This window comes from Mytilus trossulus, chromosome 1, assembly GCF_036588685.1.
Source record: "Mytilus trossulus isolate FHL-02 chromosome 1, PNRI_Mtr1.1.1.hap1, whole genome shotgun sequence".
NCBI lineage: Eukaryota > Metazoa > Mollusca > Bivalvia > Mytilida > Mytilidae > Mytilus > Mytilus trossulus.
In genome coordinates, this window is record NC_086373.1 from 107,867,479 (window position 1) to 107,884,464 (window position 16,986).

A 16,986-nucleotide genomic window follows, 5' to 3' on the forward strand; every position below is an offset into this window, starting at 1 on the left:
TCAATCAAACGTTTTTGTTTTGCGTATTTCATGATTAAAGATATTTGTTATCGTCTACGCTGATGCAAGATATTTTTGCAGGGCGGTATCTTCAAACAAGAATAAACACAGGACTTGTCATGCAATTCACTTGAAATGTAAAGAATGAGACCGATTTGCTACAACATATACTAAGTGTAAGTCTATACGCAGGTGATAATATCTTAAATCCATCGGAAATATGTTTGTTATAAAATATGGGTTGTGAAGACACACAGGGTCTGGCCTGCCCAGTACTGCAGAGGCGGATTTAGGGGGGGGGGGGGGGCCAGGGTGCCCCCCTTTTTGGGAAAAAATTTGGTTGCTTATATAGGGAATCACTGAAGCGTGACTGGAGCAGGCCCCCTCTTAGGTCAGTCAGTGGGCCCCCACTTATGAAAATTCCTGGATCCGTCTTTAGTCTTTAGTAAGTGTCCCAAATGACACTGTAAACACTTGTGTACGTTTCCTCTTTTGTAGTTTCTTCACATATGTAATGTTCACTCATGTACTTAATTGAAATGGTGGCCGCTGCTTAAAAAAATTTGACTTAATTTTGATTTAGAATTAGTGTTTTTTGCTCTATAGTGTTTTTGAATCTACCAGACTCTGTTAAATAATTTTCCAGATGGCACAATATCTCATTTCGATTGTCTCTATTAATGTCTTCTTCATCACTGAGTAGTCCTATAACATATATATATGACTTCGCATTCTTCTTCAATTTTTAACTTTTTATACTGATATTTTCATTTTTTTTTTAATGAGATGCACATTGATAGTAATTTTTTTTTATCAGAACAGTAAATAGAAATAGTAAAAAATGCCCTGAGGTCATATGTTATAGGATATTATAGGACTAGCCTGCCCAGGTCATATCAGAGGGTAGTAATACCCTTTACCAACATCAGGTGTGGAACAGCAATTTTCAGCTACCTTTAGCGTCAAATTGATCTAAATATAACTTTAATTGTCGTGATTCGTCAGAGGTCTCAAATAACTTGTCAAAATCATTCGTTTTTTTTATATCCTTATTGTCTAAAAGAAAGTGCATATTTTATTGTCATGCACCAAAAATTACCATTTACGTCATTTGGCAAGAACTTTTACTGTTATTTGTCATGAAGGTACCTCAATTACCACCCTTAATTATATCCGCATCTGTTTTAAAAAAATTTGGACTGAGGGTTTGCTTAGTTTTCTTTTCAATCAGTTAATTAATAGCAATTATCAATAACAAAATTATAGTGCAGTCGAGTGTATCAGTGCACCTCAAAAACCTATATAATAATCTTATTATATTATAAATTACATAATCATGTATTTGAATCTGTCAAAGACATTAAGTACCTAGGAGATACAATAAGCAATGATCTTGACTGGGGCCCAATTTTAATAATTCAACTTCAAAGGCAAATAAAACACTAGGATCTTTACATAGAAACTTTGGTTTGTTTATTGAACCCTTGAGACTGTTTTGATGCTGTGTGTATCACTCTGTGTGAAAGATGTCTGTTTGATTTGTTTGTTTTGTCACTGTACATGTATTTACAGTTTTCAGTTTTATCTCGCAGTGACCAATGAGAACCAGCATTTTAACTTTTAAAATTCGCCAAATTAATGCCAACTTCAGGGCCTCAAGAATGGAGTATACAAATACCTACATGTAAATGTATGCTAATTTTGGTATTGAACTTTAAGTAGCCCCACAGTTTTTCTCGTTATAACAATCTTTCAAAATGAAAGTTAAAATGCCGGAATCCATGGGTCACTGTGAAATAGAACTTTGACTAGGTGTTGAAGATTTACAATAACAAATGAAAATAATGAAATTGATTCTGTTTGATTTATCTTGACCATGCAGTTTTATTTCCAGAAGATGAGTGGTAGACAGTTTGTAGAAACACTAAAACAGTTAGGATATCCTAAAGCACATTCTCTAGATCCTAGTGGATTAGAATGGATGTTTGAATGTGAAGAACTGGTTCCTTTCCTTGACTGGTTCTGTACTAATGTCAATTCTGCTAATGTATTAGATGCTAAGGAACTTGAAGAGTAAGTACTGACCAGTGTAAAGAAGTAAAAATTATGGTACTTTGGTGTGATAAAATGATAAAAATGGGATATCAGATGAAACTGATTTTGTTTTATGGCATCTTTGAAGCTTCAACCTAAGAATCAAAACAATTTGTGATGACACCAGGTTATACATGAATAATTACAATTTTTTTTTACATTAGATGTATGTTTCATTATAATACGTTATTCTGATTGGCTAACTGCACATCACATGTTATTCCGTAAGCAATTGCATGAGACAATAAAATTTATCATTCATGATGACACGAGGTCCCACAATAAAGTGCACAGGTGAATTAAATAAAACTTGATAAAGATCGTGTTTTCATGATCCTAGCTAAAAAATGTAATTATAAGTATTGAATGCTTCTTTTTGTAACTTTATAGGGGTGTAAAAGCGTTGACTGAAGTACATTTTTGAATGAAGCGCGGAATATAACCTGTATAACAAATGAAGCCGTGGACATATAATTTTCTTTTTTCATACTTATAATCTGAAAATTTCAAACTCTATAGCATATAGCCATATAGTTGTATAAGCACCATTGAATTACATCTCCAATGTGTGCAGTACATACAGATTAGTTTCTGTAATGTACTAGTACACAAAGATTTATTTCTATCATGTTCCAGTACACAAAGATTCAACTAAGTTATGTACATTCATATTTGTACAGCCCTGCCTTCAGTCATTCATCATTGACGTTAAAAACATTTGTGTCTAAAAATTTCTTTGTTTTAACTTGTTATCTCCACTCCTCATTCATGGGTCAACAGGTGAGGTAACTCTGGATGTTTTCACAGTCATTTGTTTTAATTTTAGATATGAGACTTTGATAAAGAGTGGAGAGGCAGTGTTAGATGGTAGGTGAGGTAACTCTGGATGTTTTCACAGTTATTTGTTTTAATTTTAGATATGATACTTTGATAAAGAGTGGAGAGGCAGTGTTAGATGGTAGGTAAGGTAACTCTGGATGTTTTCACAGTCATTTGTTTTAATTTTAGATATGAGACTTTGATAAAGAGTGGAGAGGCAGTGTTAGATGGTAGGTGAGGTAACTCTGGATGTTTTCACAGTCATTTGTTTTAATTTTAGATATGAAACTTTGATAAAGAGTGGAGAGGCAGTGTTAGATGGTAGGTGAGGTAACTCTGGATGTTTTCACAGTTCTTTGTTTTAATTTTAGATATGAGACTTTGATAAAGAGTGGAGAGGCAGTGTTAGATGGTAGGTGAGGTAACTCTGGATGTTTTCACAGTTATTTGTTTTAATTTTAGATATGAGACTTTGATAAAGAGTGGAGAGGAAGTGTTAGATGGTAGGTAAGGTAACTCTGGATGTTTTCACAGTCATTTGTTTTAATTTTAGATATGAGACTTTGATAAAGAGTGGAGAGGCAGTGTTAGATGGTAGGTGAGGTAACTCTGGATGTTTTCACAGTTCTTTGTTTTAATTTTAGATATGAGACTTTGATAAAGAGTGGAGAGGCAGTGTTAGATGGTAGGTGAGGTAACTCTGGATGTTTTCACAGTTCTTTGTTTTAATTTTAGATATGAGACTTTGATAAAGAGTGGAGAGGCAGTGTTAGATGGTAGGTGAGGTAACTCTGGATGTTTTCACAGTTCTTTGTTTTAATTTTAGATATGAGACTTTGATAAAGAGTGGAGAGGCAGTGTTAGATGGTAGGTGAGGTAACTCTGGATGTTTTCACAGTTCTTTGTTTTAATTTTAGATATGAGACTTTGATAAAGAGTGGAGAGGCAGTGTTAGATGGTAGGTGAGGTAACTCTTGATGTTTTCACAGTTATTTGTTTTAATTTTAGATATGAGACTTTGATAAAGAGTGGAGAGGCAGTGTTAGATGGTAGGTGAGGTAACTCTTGATGTTTTCACAGTTATTTGTTTTAATTTTAGATATGAGACTTTGATAAAGAGTGGAGAGGCAGTGTTAGATGGTAGGTGAGGTAACTCTGGATGTTTTCACAGTTATTTGTTTTAATTTTAGATATGAGACTTTGATAAAGAGTGGAGAGGCAGTGTTAGATGGTAGGTGAGGTAACTCTTGATGTTTTCACAGTTATTTGTTTCAATTTTAGATATGAGACTTTGATAACGAGTGGAGAGGAAGTGTTAGATGGTAGGTAAGGTAACTCTGGATGTTTTCACAATCATTTGTTTTAATTTTAGATATGAGACTTTGATAAAGAGTGGAGAGGCAGTGTTAGATGGTAGGTGAGGTAACTCTTGATGTTTTCACAGTTATTTGTTTCAATTTTAGATATGAGACTTTGATAAAGAGTGGAGAGGAAGTGTTAGATGGTAGGTGAGGTAACTCTTGATGTTTTCACAGTTATTTGTTTCAATTTTAGATATGAGACTTTGATAAAGAGTGGAGAGGCAGTGTTAGATGGTAGGTGAGGTAACTCTTGATGTTTTCACAGTTATTTGTTTCAATTTTAGACATGAGACTTTGATAAAGAGTGGAGAGGCAGTGTTAGATGGTAGGTGAGGTAACTCTTGATGTTTTCACAGTTATTTGTTTCAATTTTAGATATGAGACTTTGATAAAGAGTGGAGAGGCAGTGTTAGATGGTTCACAACTTGATGAAGCTGTCAAGAATTTGATTTCAGCAGAGGAAGAAAATCTCTCTGTTGATGACCTGAAGTGAGATACAATTTAGTTAATTTGACACAAGAGCCCATTATTCTGTGTTAAAACCTTTTGCTTTCATAAATGGATTACAGTTTCATTCACCAAAAGTCTTTAATACAATAACTTCTAATATATATAAGCACTCACACAGAAGTTTCACAGGTATTTCAAAATGAAGACAATTTGAAAACTACTCAAGAATTAGATTATGCAGTTGTGTTGCTTTTTGGTCACCTAAAAATGAAAAAAAAAAAACCATATTCAGACACTGATATTAAAACTAAAACAGAACAATAAATTTATTATTATTTTTGCAGGAAACAGAATGATCAGTTAAAGAGAGATATAGAATGCAGTCGGAAGAGGAAGCAGTCACTTATACAGAAAAGAAACAGACTGAGGTTAAATACTGGTTATCATATTTAAAAAATATTAGATAGATATAATTATTGTATATTTAGACAAGATTTTTTTTTTTCTCACAGAAATAGATAACTGGTTCTCCTGTTGACCAAGGAATTGTATATTTAAAAGGAATGGAAACGCGGCCGACTTCAAAGAAAATATTATGATGCATCTCTTGCTTTGACCGGGTGTTAATTACACCCCATCGCTCTAACTGGCTCATTACTTATCTGGTATAAGTTATCGAACGTGGTCATTTAATCTGACACTAGTTATCTAACTTGACAATGATATTTTTTTCTTCTTATAGGCATGTTTCTATAATAAAAAATAATGAACTAAAACATCATTCTAAGGGGCATTCTGTTTCAATTTGCTTGGCGTAAAATAAATCATATTATTGTTTTTTTTAGAAGATAATTCGAAATACACATTCTATTGTAGAGTAACGGTAAGTAAAATTGTGTAGTACGAACGTGGTAAAGTAGCTAAGTGATAAATCATGAAACGAAAAATAAATTAATCCAAGAAAAAAAATATAACAATACAACCACATGCCAAGTTACTAATAAAAAACTTATTATTCATTTTTTTTTATCTTGATATTTCATGAAGGTATGTCACAATCAGATGATATCGGACATTTTACGAGTGTTAAAAAGTTTTCATGCAAAATAAAGGACATTTTAAAAATGTAACTAAATGACTGTTAAAGAAAGAAGTTAATAAATTATTATGAAGGAAGGAACATGTTAACAACTGCAGTATAGTATCTAGATAAAAGAACTCAGATTACAGGTGTTATAATAAACAACGGCATGCGGGATGTTCCAATTTGCAGGTATAATATATCATGTATCAATGATAAGCTAATTTGTGTCTTACATACTTTTAAGATGTTAAAAATTAATAATGTCGAGCTCACCTGCTAAATTATGCAGAGATGCAATAAATTTTCTAATTAGAAACAGTTAAAACTTTCCCACATTCGCATTTTATTTATTTTAACACCAAAGGAATACTTTTGCGGCCTCTGCTGTTTCGTATGGTAATTTGCGGCAACGCTTAATAATGGCAAACTGCATTACCAAACAACGATTTAGTATCTAAAGCAGCATTTGACCAAAAAATGCATAACATCGTACATGGTATATAAAAAGGCACAATAAATCCCAATCGTGTGTCTTCTATATATTTCTTGTCTGTTATTTCAAACAAAATGGCGTCAATGTGAACTATAAACATGGAATTTTGAAAAATCATAGCTAATTCATTTTTATCACCATTTTCATAAAACCAACACTATACGATAGAAAAAAGACTAAGCTTTTAAATCATATGTCAATATCCCATCTATTTCAAGTAGTTATTTAACTTATACCAAAATACAAAGTGTCGATGTATTTGTTGACGCACAACTTCAAATTTTCAACATGTTTCGAAATAAAATCATATATATTGTACCAATTACATTTAGCATTCGTAATTTAGACCAAACTGTAGGAAAATATTCCTTCTTTAAAATGATATCTCATTTTTTCACTTTTTTCTTTCTACTTTCCAATATAATGAAGAAATCGTAGTGCACTCCCAGATTAATAGACATATTTTGACAGATTATTGAAACTCAAAACTGAAATTTCAAAAAATCGTAGAAAATTCTTAAAAGTTACAAGAAACTTCAAAAAGAGCGTAATCGATAGAATAAGATTTCAGCTTCATAATGATATCAACTGTTTTGTTTTGCACTTCGTAGTTTTCAAGTTTTTAGAACAAAATCAAAACACAGTATTTTTTGTTTTGTAATCCGGATGAAACTCCCTCAATTTTCAAGACCGAGGTCTATTCTAATGAGAATTTACTCAATACAACATTACAAACGTATGTTTGTTGAGGCATTAAAATGATACCTAAGGCCTTACTTTTTGCTAGGAATAAAAGTTTATTCTTGATTTCGGGTTTCTCTCTCATTTATATCGTCTCAAGCAAGATGACCCCGTGAATTAAAAGACCGATTTATATGACAGGAAATGGAACTCCGTCATGATTTTTTATATTATTCATCATACTTCCGCCAGAGCAAGACATGGTTTATAGCTCTGCGGGTGCGCTGCGGGTATCCCGATTGATCTCGAGCCGTGTTTCCATTCCTTTTAAATATACAATTCCTTGTGTTGACTGATCATAAGGTTACTAGTTTATTCACACTTTAACTTCATACAGTTCAACACAAAAAGTTCAATGATATATTTAGGAGTTTAGTATGGTGTCCTTTATCACTGAACTAGTACACATTTTTGTTAAGGGGCCAGTTGAAGTACATCTTTAGGTGTGGGATTTTCCTGCTGTGTTGAAGACCCAATGGTGACCTTCGGTTGTTTTCTGGATTTTGATCAGGTTGTTGTTTCATTCTTAATTTCATCTCAGAAAAGAATGTGAGAAATATTTAAATGACAGCATTGAATTAATTGAAAATGGGAGGAACAATACTCAAAACATGCATTAGTCATAACCATAACTTTAGTTTGAGTAAAACTATATACAGAAACAAAGAGTAAAAAAAATAAAAGTTATGTTACTTCTCCAGATATTTCAGTCATTGTGCTGCTGAAAGTCTTTATTAAATCTTACATGTTGGACATTGGCACAATATATAACATTCTATTGAAATGCATTATAATAGATGTGACAAATGATTGCTACAAGAATCTGTTTCAAGTCTAGGATTAGAAGTACATAATAGGATTTTATAATTGATTTCTACTTCTAAATTTCATCTAATTATTGATTTATTTTATAGCTTACATCAAACAGGGTTAACACACCGTGTGTCCAAGTTAAAGACTGTAGAATCAAAGGCTAAGTCACAGTACAAGAAATGTCTAGAACAGACTCAAGCTGATAACACACAAGTAATCAATTAATTTTAAATCAATAAGATTAAAATACAGATCCTATGTCCATGTCTCATTAACTGTAAGAACTTGAATGTGATAATATAAAAAATGAAATGTTATAACATTGTGTCTCAAATTTAGATTTTTAACTGATTTTTACAGATGAATAATAGTCTTGATGAATTGGTGAAATCTGTTTCCCGGACCACTGATTTGTATGACAGGAAAGGAGATGTATCAGATCAAAACAGTCATGTGACATTAGACAGACCAACATCTCCTGTATTTCTCTCTCAGCTGACACAGGAGGAATACAATAAAACTGAGGATAAGTTTACACAAGAACTTACATCTTATACTAAAAGATTATTCTTTGAGGTAAATAGATTTTTTGAGATCTAATCAGTGCTTTAAAGGAGTAGGTCCAGTAAGACCCCTTTTTGGCCCCAAAATATATAGCAGTTTTACAAAAATGTTAAAATGTAAACTTTTAGTAATTTATTGGAAAATAGAATGCTTCTGCTACATAAATATGGGCTTTTTTTTTACAATGAAATGCACATATATCGGGTACTATCATCATTAAGTCATGCTAAATTACTGAAATCTTCACAATTTTAGCATTTTAGTTAAATTTTAGATGGTTTCCATCAAAATTGAAAGTGGCAGCATTTGTTTTCATTCTTAATATTGAAATTTAAATTGTATTTGATAAAAATACGTGATATATAAAAAAAAAGGTTGATGATAAACATGGATGGTCACTTTCATTTTCGACAAAAACCATCTGAAAAGTGACATTTTTGGAATATTTGATAGATTTTTTATATTTCAGCTTGAATCAGAGTGTTTTAAATGACAAAATCAGTTAAAATTTAAAATTAAAGTTAAAAAGTGTTCTAAATCTTTCTTCAGATGAACCTGAAATTTGAGGCCAAAATCGGCCCTTATCCTTACAGTTATTGTATTTATTCTTATTTTTGTAGCATATATCTAAAAAAGTTTTAATTTTTTAGACTCTTATTTGCCAAAATTGTGGTCAAAATTTATGTTTTATTCATTAAACATGCATCATCTTCTTAATGAATAGTATTTTTATACAACCGCAAAATCAGCGTAGTCTGAAGACGGAAGGTTTCAAGATAATAACTTTAGTATAAGTGAATAGAAATGAATAAAATTTTAACACAATGTTTATAACCACAAAAGGAAGCTTGGGATTAATTTTGGGGGTAATGGTCCCTAAGGTTTAGGAATTAGGGGCTCAAAACAAGCATTTATCTACATTCAGGACAATAACTTGTGAGTAACTGTATCGATCTCTCTGACATTGTACCGCAAAGGTTCAATATAACACAGGGAAGGCTAGAATTCAGTTTGAGGTTAATTTTCCCAAACATATAGGAATAAGGGGTAAAAAAAGGCCCCAAAAAGCATTTTTATACGACCGCAAATTTTGAAAAAATTTTCGTCGTATATTGCTATCACGTTGGCGTCGTCGTCGTCGTCCGAATACTTTTAGTTTTCGCACTCTAACTTTAGTAAAAGTGAATAGAAATCTATGAAATTTTAACACAAGGTATATGACCATAAAAGGAAGGCTGGTATTGATTTTGGGAGTTTTGGTCCCAACATTTTAGGAATTAGGGGCCAAAAAGGGCCCAAATAAGCATTTTCTTGGTTTTCGCACTATAACTTTAGTTTAAGTTAATAGAAATCTATGAAATTTTGACACAAGGTTTATGACCACAAAAGAAAGGTTGGGATTGATTTTGGGAGTTTTGGTTTCAACAGTTGAGGAATTAGGGGCCAAAAAAGGGCCCAAATAAGCATTATTCTTGGTTTTCGCACAATAACTTTAGTTAAAGTAAATAGAAATCAATGAAAATTAAACACAATGTTTATGACCACAAAAGGAAGGTTGGTATTGATTTTTGGAGTTTTGGTCCCAACAGTTAAGGAAAAAGGGGCCCAAAGGGTCCAAAATTAAACTTTGTTTGATTTCATCAAAATTAAATAATTGGGGTTCTTTAATATGCCGAATCTAACTGTGTATGTAGGTTCTTAATTTTTGGTCCCGTTTTCAAATTGGTCTACATTAAGGTCCAAAGGGTCCAAAATTAAACTTAGTTTGATTTTAACAAAAATTGAAACCTTGGGGTTCTTTGATATGCTGAATCTAAAAATGTACTTAGATTTTTGATTATTGGCCCAGTTTTCAAGTTGACCAAATCGAGGTCCAAAATTAAACATTGTTTGATTTCATCAAAAATTGAATAATTGGGGTTCTTTGATATGCCAAATTTAACTGTGTATGTAGATTCTTAATTTTTGGTCCAGTTTTAAAATTGGTCTAAATTAAAGTGCAAAGGGTCCAAAATTAAACTAAGTTTGATTTTAACAAAAATTAAATTCTTGGGCCTCTTTGATATGCTGAATCTAAACATGTACTTAGATTTTTGATTATGGGCCCAGTTTTCAAGTTGGTCCAAATCAGGATCTAAAATTATTATATTAAGTATTGTGCAATAGCAAGTCTTTTCAATTGCACAGTATTGTGCAATGGCAAGAAATATCTAATTTCACAATATTGTGAAATTGCAATTTTTTTTTTAATTAAGAGTTATCTTTCTTTGTCCAGTATAGTAAGCAAGAAATATCTGCAAGAATTTTTTTAATTGGAGTTATCTTTCTTTGTCCAGAATCAACTTAAATCTTTGTTATATACAATATACAATGTATATTCACTTTTTACTACCAACTGATAAATTTAGATAATCTTTACCATTCAGTGATAACAAGCAGTTTTTTTACATCTTAATATTTTATGATGTATTTAAATGAGTAGTAATTGTTGCAAACTCCATTAGAATATTTTAATTGAAATTAGATTTGGAATAAGGGAAAGGGGGATGTGATTAACAAATTGGGTTCAATTTTTCTCATTTGAAATTTCATAAATAAAAAGAAAATTTCTTCAAACATTTTTTTGAGAGGATTAATATTCAACAGCATAGTGAATTGCTCTAAGAGAAAACAAAAAATTTAAGTTCATTTGAATACATTCATTCTGTGTCAGAAACCTATGCTGTGTCAACTTTTTAATCAAAATCCAAATTTTGAGCGGAATCCAGCTTGAATGTTGTGTCCATACTTGCCCCAACTGTTCAGGGTTCAACCTCTGCGGTCGTATAAAGCTACGCCCTGCGGAGCATCTGGTTCTAGTTTACAGACAATAACTTGTGTTAAGTGAATGGATCTCTCTAAATTTTTACCAGAAGGTTTACTACCGATAAAGAAAGGTTGGGATTGATTTCAGGGGTTATGGTCCCAAAAGTTTAGGAATTGGGGGGCCAAAAATGATCATTTTTGTAGTTTTCAAACAATAACTCGTGTTAAAGTGTATGAATCTCTCTGAAATTAAACCACAAGTTTCCATACCATGAAGAAATGGTTAGTATTGACTTTGGGGGTTATGGCTCAATTGTTTCAGAATTAGGGGCAGAAAAGCGGAAAAAACTAGGTATATCTGGTCAATGGACAATTAAGACAATTTAAGGGAGGTAACTCTTAACCATTTAACATACAATGTTGGGTTTGTTTGGATTTACCTCCCTTACACTACTTGTATATTATGTATAAAGAAATGTCAGGTTTTGGACTGTATGCAAAAAAAAAGGGGGTGGTAGTAGTTTTCTATTTTTCCCCCAAATTTTTCAAATTCAAATTTTTGAAAAGTTTGAAGAAGAAATCTTTGTTTGCACAATATTGCACAATAGATTTATAAGATCTTGACATTTGTTTTGTGTCAGAAACTCATATTGACAAAAATTTGATTGCAATCCAAATTCAGAGCTGTATCAAGCTTGAATGTTGTGTCCATACTTGCCGCAACTGTTCAGGGTTCAACTTCTGCGGTTGTATTAAGCTGCACCCTGTGGAGCACCTGGTTGGTAAATAAAATTGAAAGAAATATAAAGACCAATTTTTTCAGTATATATTTCAAAATAAATATTTATAGGGAATAGCAGAAATGACTGGTCAAGATGAAGGGTCTAGATATGAAATATTAGAAGTCAGTGATCCAGAAAATTTACTGGTTCGTGGAGAAGCTGAGGAAATTAACATAAGTGAATGTAAAGAATTAGCCAGAATACAAGCATTGTTAGTATTTAGATATTTATGATATTTGTCACCCTTTCATAAAATCATGGTTTCATTTTATTGCATGTATAATATAAATTGAAATCATAGAAAATATGCCCTCTCATCTTTACTTAAACAAATAAAAAAGACCTTTGCAGAGGGTTGTAAGCAAATCAATAATTTGATAATGGGTTTAAAAAAATGTTTTAATTTTTTTCTGGAAAGTCCCTTTAATGTTATCTGTTACTTTTTGTAGACTTCTTGTTGTTTTGGAGATTGTGGCATATTTTCACACCTTAGAATGTCGCAGCTTTTGGCTCTTGGTACCATATACCATTAAAGGGATATACAGAATAGAATGGAAAGTTTAGAAATATTCATGGTATTTTATATTTTATGTAAAATTTTAAACTTTCTATACTTTCATTCTTAGAAAATTTATATATGTATTGTCATGTGATAAAATTATATACTTTTAGTTACCCAAAGAGTGAGGCTAAACGTATCAATGCCTTGATGAACAGCAAACAGGCAAATGCTTGTGTACAGTCAGCTCAAGATATCATACAGTCATTGAAACATGGTGATTTTGGTAGAGATAGCAGCAAGTTAAGGTAAATAGAAAAATTAGAAGAAGTGGTATGATTGCTATGATTGCCAATGAGACAACTCTTTACAAGAGACCAAAATGACACAGAAATTAACAGCTATATGCATATTAGGCATTTAAATCATAATTTTAGATTGTTGGTTGCTTTTGTAATGTGCAGACACAAACATCCTTCACAAAGTAACAATCTACACCAAATTTGAAATATCAAAAATATCATTTCAAAATAAGTGGTGAAAGGGTACAGTAGAAATATTGACTAACACTGGATAAGTATTTTTTAAAAATAAAACATGGTGGTGAATTTGTACTCTGGTCACCCTTTTGAACTATGAATAATTTTCTGATCATGTCCACTAACAATCTCCAGAAGTAGGTTACCTCTATTCTATGGCTTGATGTATCGTGGTCATATGTTTTGCTTCTTTGAAGGATTTTTTTGTAAAGAAATAGCATGAAGATAAAACATAGTTTTTACTTAGAGTAAATGTTTAATGTCACTTTATATGTTTTCAGCCAGAGAATCAATGAGAAAAGAAATGCTGTAAGTTTAGTGAAGAGGGAGATTGCTGGAATGGCAGAGAGAGATATTCCTGCCTTAATACAGGAGAGTACAGCTTCTCAAGTATCCAAGATACTGACAGGGGATTATAATCTCAAACTAGCCAGACAGGATTATTTCATATCAAACCAAGATAAGGTTAGTTATATGGGTAATTTTTTTTTATCGATTTAATAAAAACTCACATTTAAGTTATTTTTATGAGACATTGTAACTTTCAACAAATGTAAGACAACGGATTCATGGAATGAAATGAAAGACACAGTTTGTCCTGACAACATATGACAGGACCAATGGACTGGTTAGTCAAAAATAGATGTCCCCTTCATGCTGCATGTTCTGCAGTGTTTCCCACTGCATTGCTGGAATGTCCATAGAAAGAGGGTGTGGTGAGTCAGCAATAATTAGATTTTTAAGAAGAATCTTTTTTATTCTGTTAATTTGTTGGTGAAAAAACCTGTCCGCTAAGACAATATATGTTGACTCTTAGATGTTTTTAGATTTTTATAATGTCTTTTGACCAATGCTTCAGTAATGTCTTTATTCATATTTATATTTTGTAGGTTTTAAATGAGTTGATTTTACAAAGATCAAGGAATGAGTTCCTGACCATGGCATATGAAGTTGAGGCTAGAAACCACAGGGATATACATAGACTCCTAACAGCAGTTAAACAGTTACTTTACACACAACTTAAATCATATAAAGACAGAATGGTAAGCTTCAAATTCTTAGAGAAATTATTCTACACTGTGCATTAATTTATTCATAAATATAATGATTTAATAATTATTTTCTATTTGATATTTCGTAAGGATCCATTTTCCATATGGTCTTCTAACTTTCTCCTGTCCAGAATAGAGACTTGCATGCTAGTTGATAAAGACAGGATAGTTAATTCTGTTGTACAAACATTGCCTATACAAAACTACTGTAAAATTGTTTTTAATTGTTTTGATTTATATTCACTTACAGAAAATGATGGAGGACCCTGCATTAAGTTCCACAAGACAACAGAGAGGCACAATAGATTCTAGAGATAAATTCTCCACAAATCTCCATCACATGTTATGTAAGTACAGCTTGAAAGTGATGAGTTTTAATGTTTCATATTTGTCAGACACATACCTCTATATTTTCGATACTTGGAATTACAATGGATGTATGCTAAGCATGACAACGCTTACAATTTCAATCTTACATTTACTTTTTAAATATGGTAGACAACTTCAAGTTAATAGTTCTTTTTTAAAAAAAATCTGATTTCATGGACTTGAATAAGTGTTTAAATCTGAGTTTAGATATGTAAGTAACCTGTAACTATTTGTTACTCAGATTTAAAGAAGGGAGCATTACAGCATTCCTCAGTTGTAGACTCTTAACTAATAAATCATATATTGGTGACCTCCATTCTAAGTTCAAATCTTTTTTGGAAATGATTTGATTATCATATAAGTTTATTCAACCCATTTTTTCAGATAAGGCAAACTTTATGACTGCAGATTCCCACGTTTGTTAATGTCATAAGATCTGTTGTAATATCTTATTGTTCTATTGTAAACTGGTTATATTTTAGGTTCTGAAGATAGAGAGGATAAAAAACATCTATTTTTAACCTTCAACAGTCTTGTACAGGGAGCAGATAAACTCAGACAGAAATGTTCATCAATGAAGATCAATAGAATAGCATTGGAAGAAAAACAAGAGGACAAATTAAAACAGTTGTAAGATTATTATGATTGCTGGTAGTTTGATTAACCTCTAATAAGGCACTACTGCAAACTACTGCTTTGTATTATTTTGAAAAAATACTTACCGAAAAATAAGAAACTTATTTGAAAGTGTGATGCATTTTAAAAAAGAAGAGATATAACACAAACCAGAGGTTGTAATTACCTTTTAATGGAAGTGAAGCTGAACTTAATGATAAGTTTTTAATTTTAAAATCATCGCACATGATGCCATTATTCTCAACAATTTAATTTCTAGGTTTTAATGATTTGTGTTGTTTCCAAACCAAAACATGGACTTTACCATCTCCATGAAGGGTAGTTCAATTTTAATAGCTGTAATTTCCCTTGAAGCATTAATGACTTATAATAGTTGTGAATCTTCTAAAAGGAATTTGAAACCTAATATTTTTGGGGGGCAATTCACAGCAAAATACATATTTCTTTGTAAATGGAGACCAAAATAAGTTTCTGGTTTATATTGAGAAATAACATTTGAAAAAAAAAAAATTACATGTAGAAAGGTCATTGAAACTATTATATTATTATTAGAAGTTGAACCATATATCATATCACAAACAGACATTTTCTAAACTTCTTGTATCCATTTTATAGAGAAAAGAGTTTACAGATGAGTGAGCAGGTCGTATACTCTGGTTCTAGTACCACCAGTGGTCAGCCATGCATGACACCCAGACAGCTGATGGAATCTATGACACAATTGGAGGAAATGTTAAGGAAGTTAGAACAATCTATAAAGGAAGTGGTGAAAGACCTAGAGAAAAGGAAACAGGTAGATTGTTTATGTACATGTCTAAACCCAAATAATTTTTTAGGATATGCTTTTAAAAAGTTTGTATTTTCTATTTTATGAAGAAAAATTGTTATTTCAAACCAGTATGATTTTATAATAGATGAATGATTCATTTTAATTCCAAACTTTTACTTTTTTGTTAATTGATCAAGTTTGACCAAAAAATAGATATTTAATATCTTAACCATTATAGTTTTGTTGGAATATTTAAATTAGTTAATGTTTCCTTCAATACCATGCCTATCAGCAGCCAATAAATATATATCTTTTCTTGTATAAAAAATAGCAAATATGAATATGTTAATTTGTTATTATATGATTTTTAATGTCATTGATACAATTTCTTGTTTTTCAGACATTAAGACATGATACCTTGTTATGTAAGGAGAGAAGATTGTTCTCCCACTTCTTCATCAATCCGTCACAGCTTAACACATTGTTTGATGAACTGTCTTCCAGATTACAAGCCCAGAAACTTCATTGAACCATATTGTCTCTTTATATGTAGTCATTTACATTTGTTATACATTAATATTTTAATAAATTCTTGAAAATATGATTTTGAAATTTGTTAAGGTTTTATACATAGTATGAAAGGTTTCAAGAAGATCTGTGTTTGAAGCATTGTAAACATATTTTGTATAGGAACAAATACTGCAGCATTACAGACTAACTTCCTCAAGCAAATAATAAAATATCTTTTATGTTGATCTTGTATTGTTGATCATTTTTACTGTTTACAGTTTTACTCTACCTTCTATAGTTTTTGCCTAAAACAGAAAGAAGGGTAAAACTTGTCATTAAAGGGCCATTATGCCTATAAGAAGACAACAGAATATTTCATCTATGCTGACTTTTTTGCAGATCTTATCTTGAAGATCATATGTACCTGCAGAAGCAGGCCTAGTAATTGCTTGACTCTGTCAATTTTAGAATCTCAAAAATATTTGTTAAATGGCTGCCATTCTATAAAAAATGCAATTTTTCAACTCATTTATGATGAAAGTAACAAAAGGAAGACTAAGTAGATATAGGAAGATGTGGTATGAGTGCCAATGAGACAACTCTCCA

At 31.5% G+C, this 16,986-nt stretch overlaps 1 protein-coding gene across 3 annotated transcripts; it reads left to right on the forward strand.

Moving 5' to 3' along the window:
- The first annotated feature begins 23 nt into the window (after window positions 1–23).
- Window positions 24–16,485, forward strand: LOC134696650 (HAUS augmin-like complex subunit 3). Of its 3 annotated transcripts, none has more exons than XM_063558565.1 (14): window positions 24–176; window positions 1,895–2,073; window positions 4,650–4,763; window positions 5,069–5,152; window positions 7,957–8,068; window positions 8,216–8,431; window positions 12,075–12,217; window positions 12,679–12,813; window positions 13,326–13,509; window positions 13,935–14,087; window positions 14,347–14,443; window positions 14,948–15,095; window positions 15,717–15,894; window positions 16,271–16,485. In XM_063558565.1, the coding sequence occupies exons 2-14, from the start codon at window positions 1,898–1,900 to the stop codon at window positions 16,397–16,399; spliced, it is 1,869 nt and encodes a 622-aa protein (XP_063414635.1). In that variant the 5' UTR covers window positions 24–176; window positions 1,895–1,897; the 3' UTR covers window positions 16,400–16,485. The 3 variants fall into 3 exon arrangements, with proteins under 3 accessions (XP_063414635.1, XP_063414649.1, XP_063414643.1); XM_063558573.1 differs by having other exon boundaries at window positions 40–176; window positions 1,883–2,073; XM_063558579.1 differs by lacking the exon at window positions 4,650–4,763.
- The last annotated feature ends 501 nt before the right edge of the window (window positions 16,486–16,986 follow it).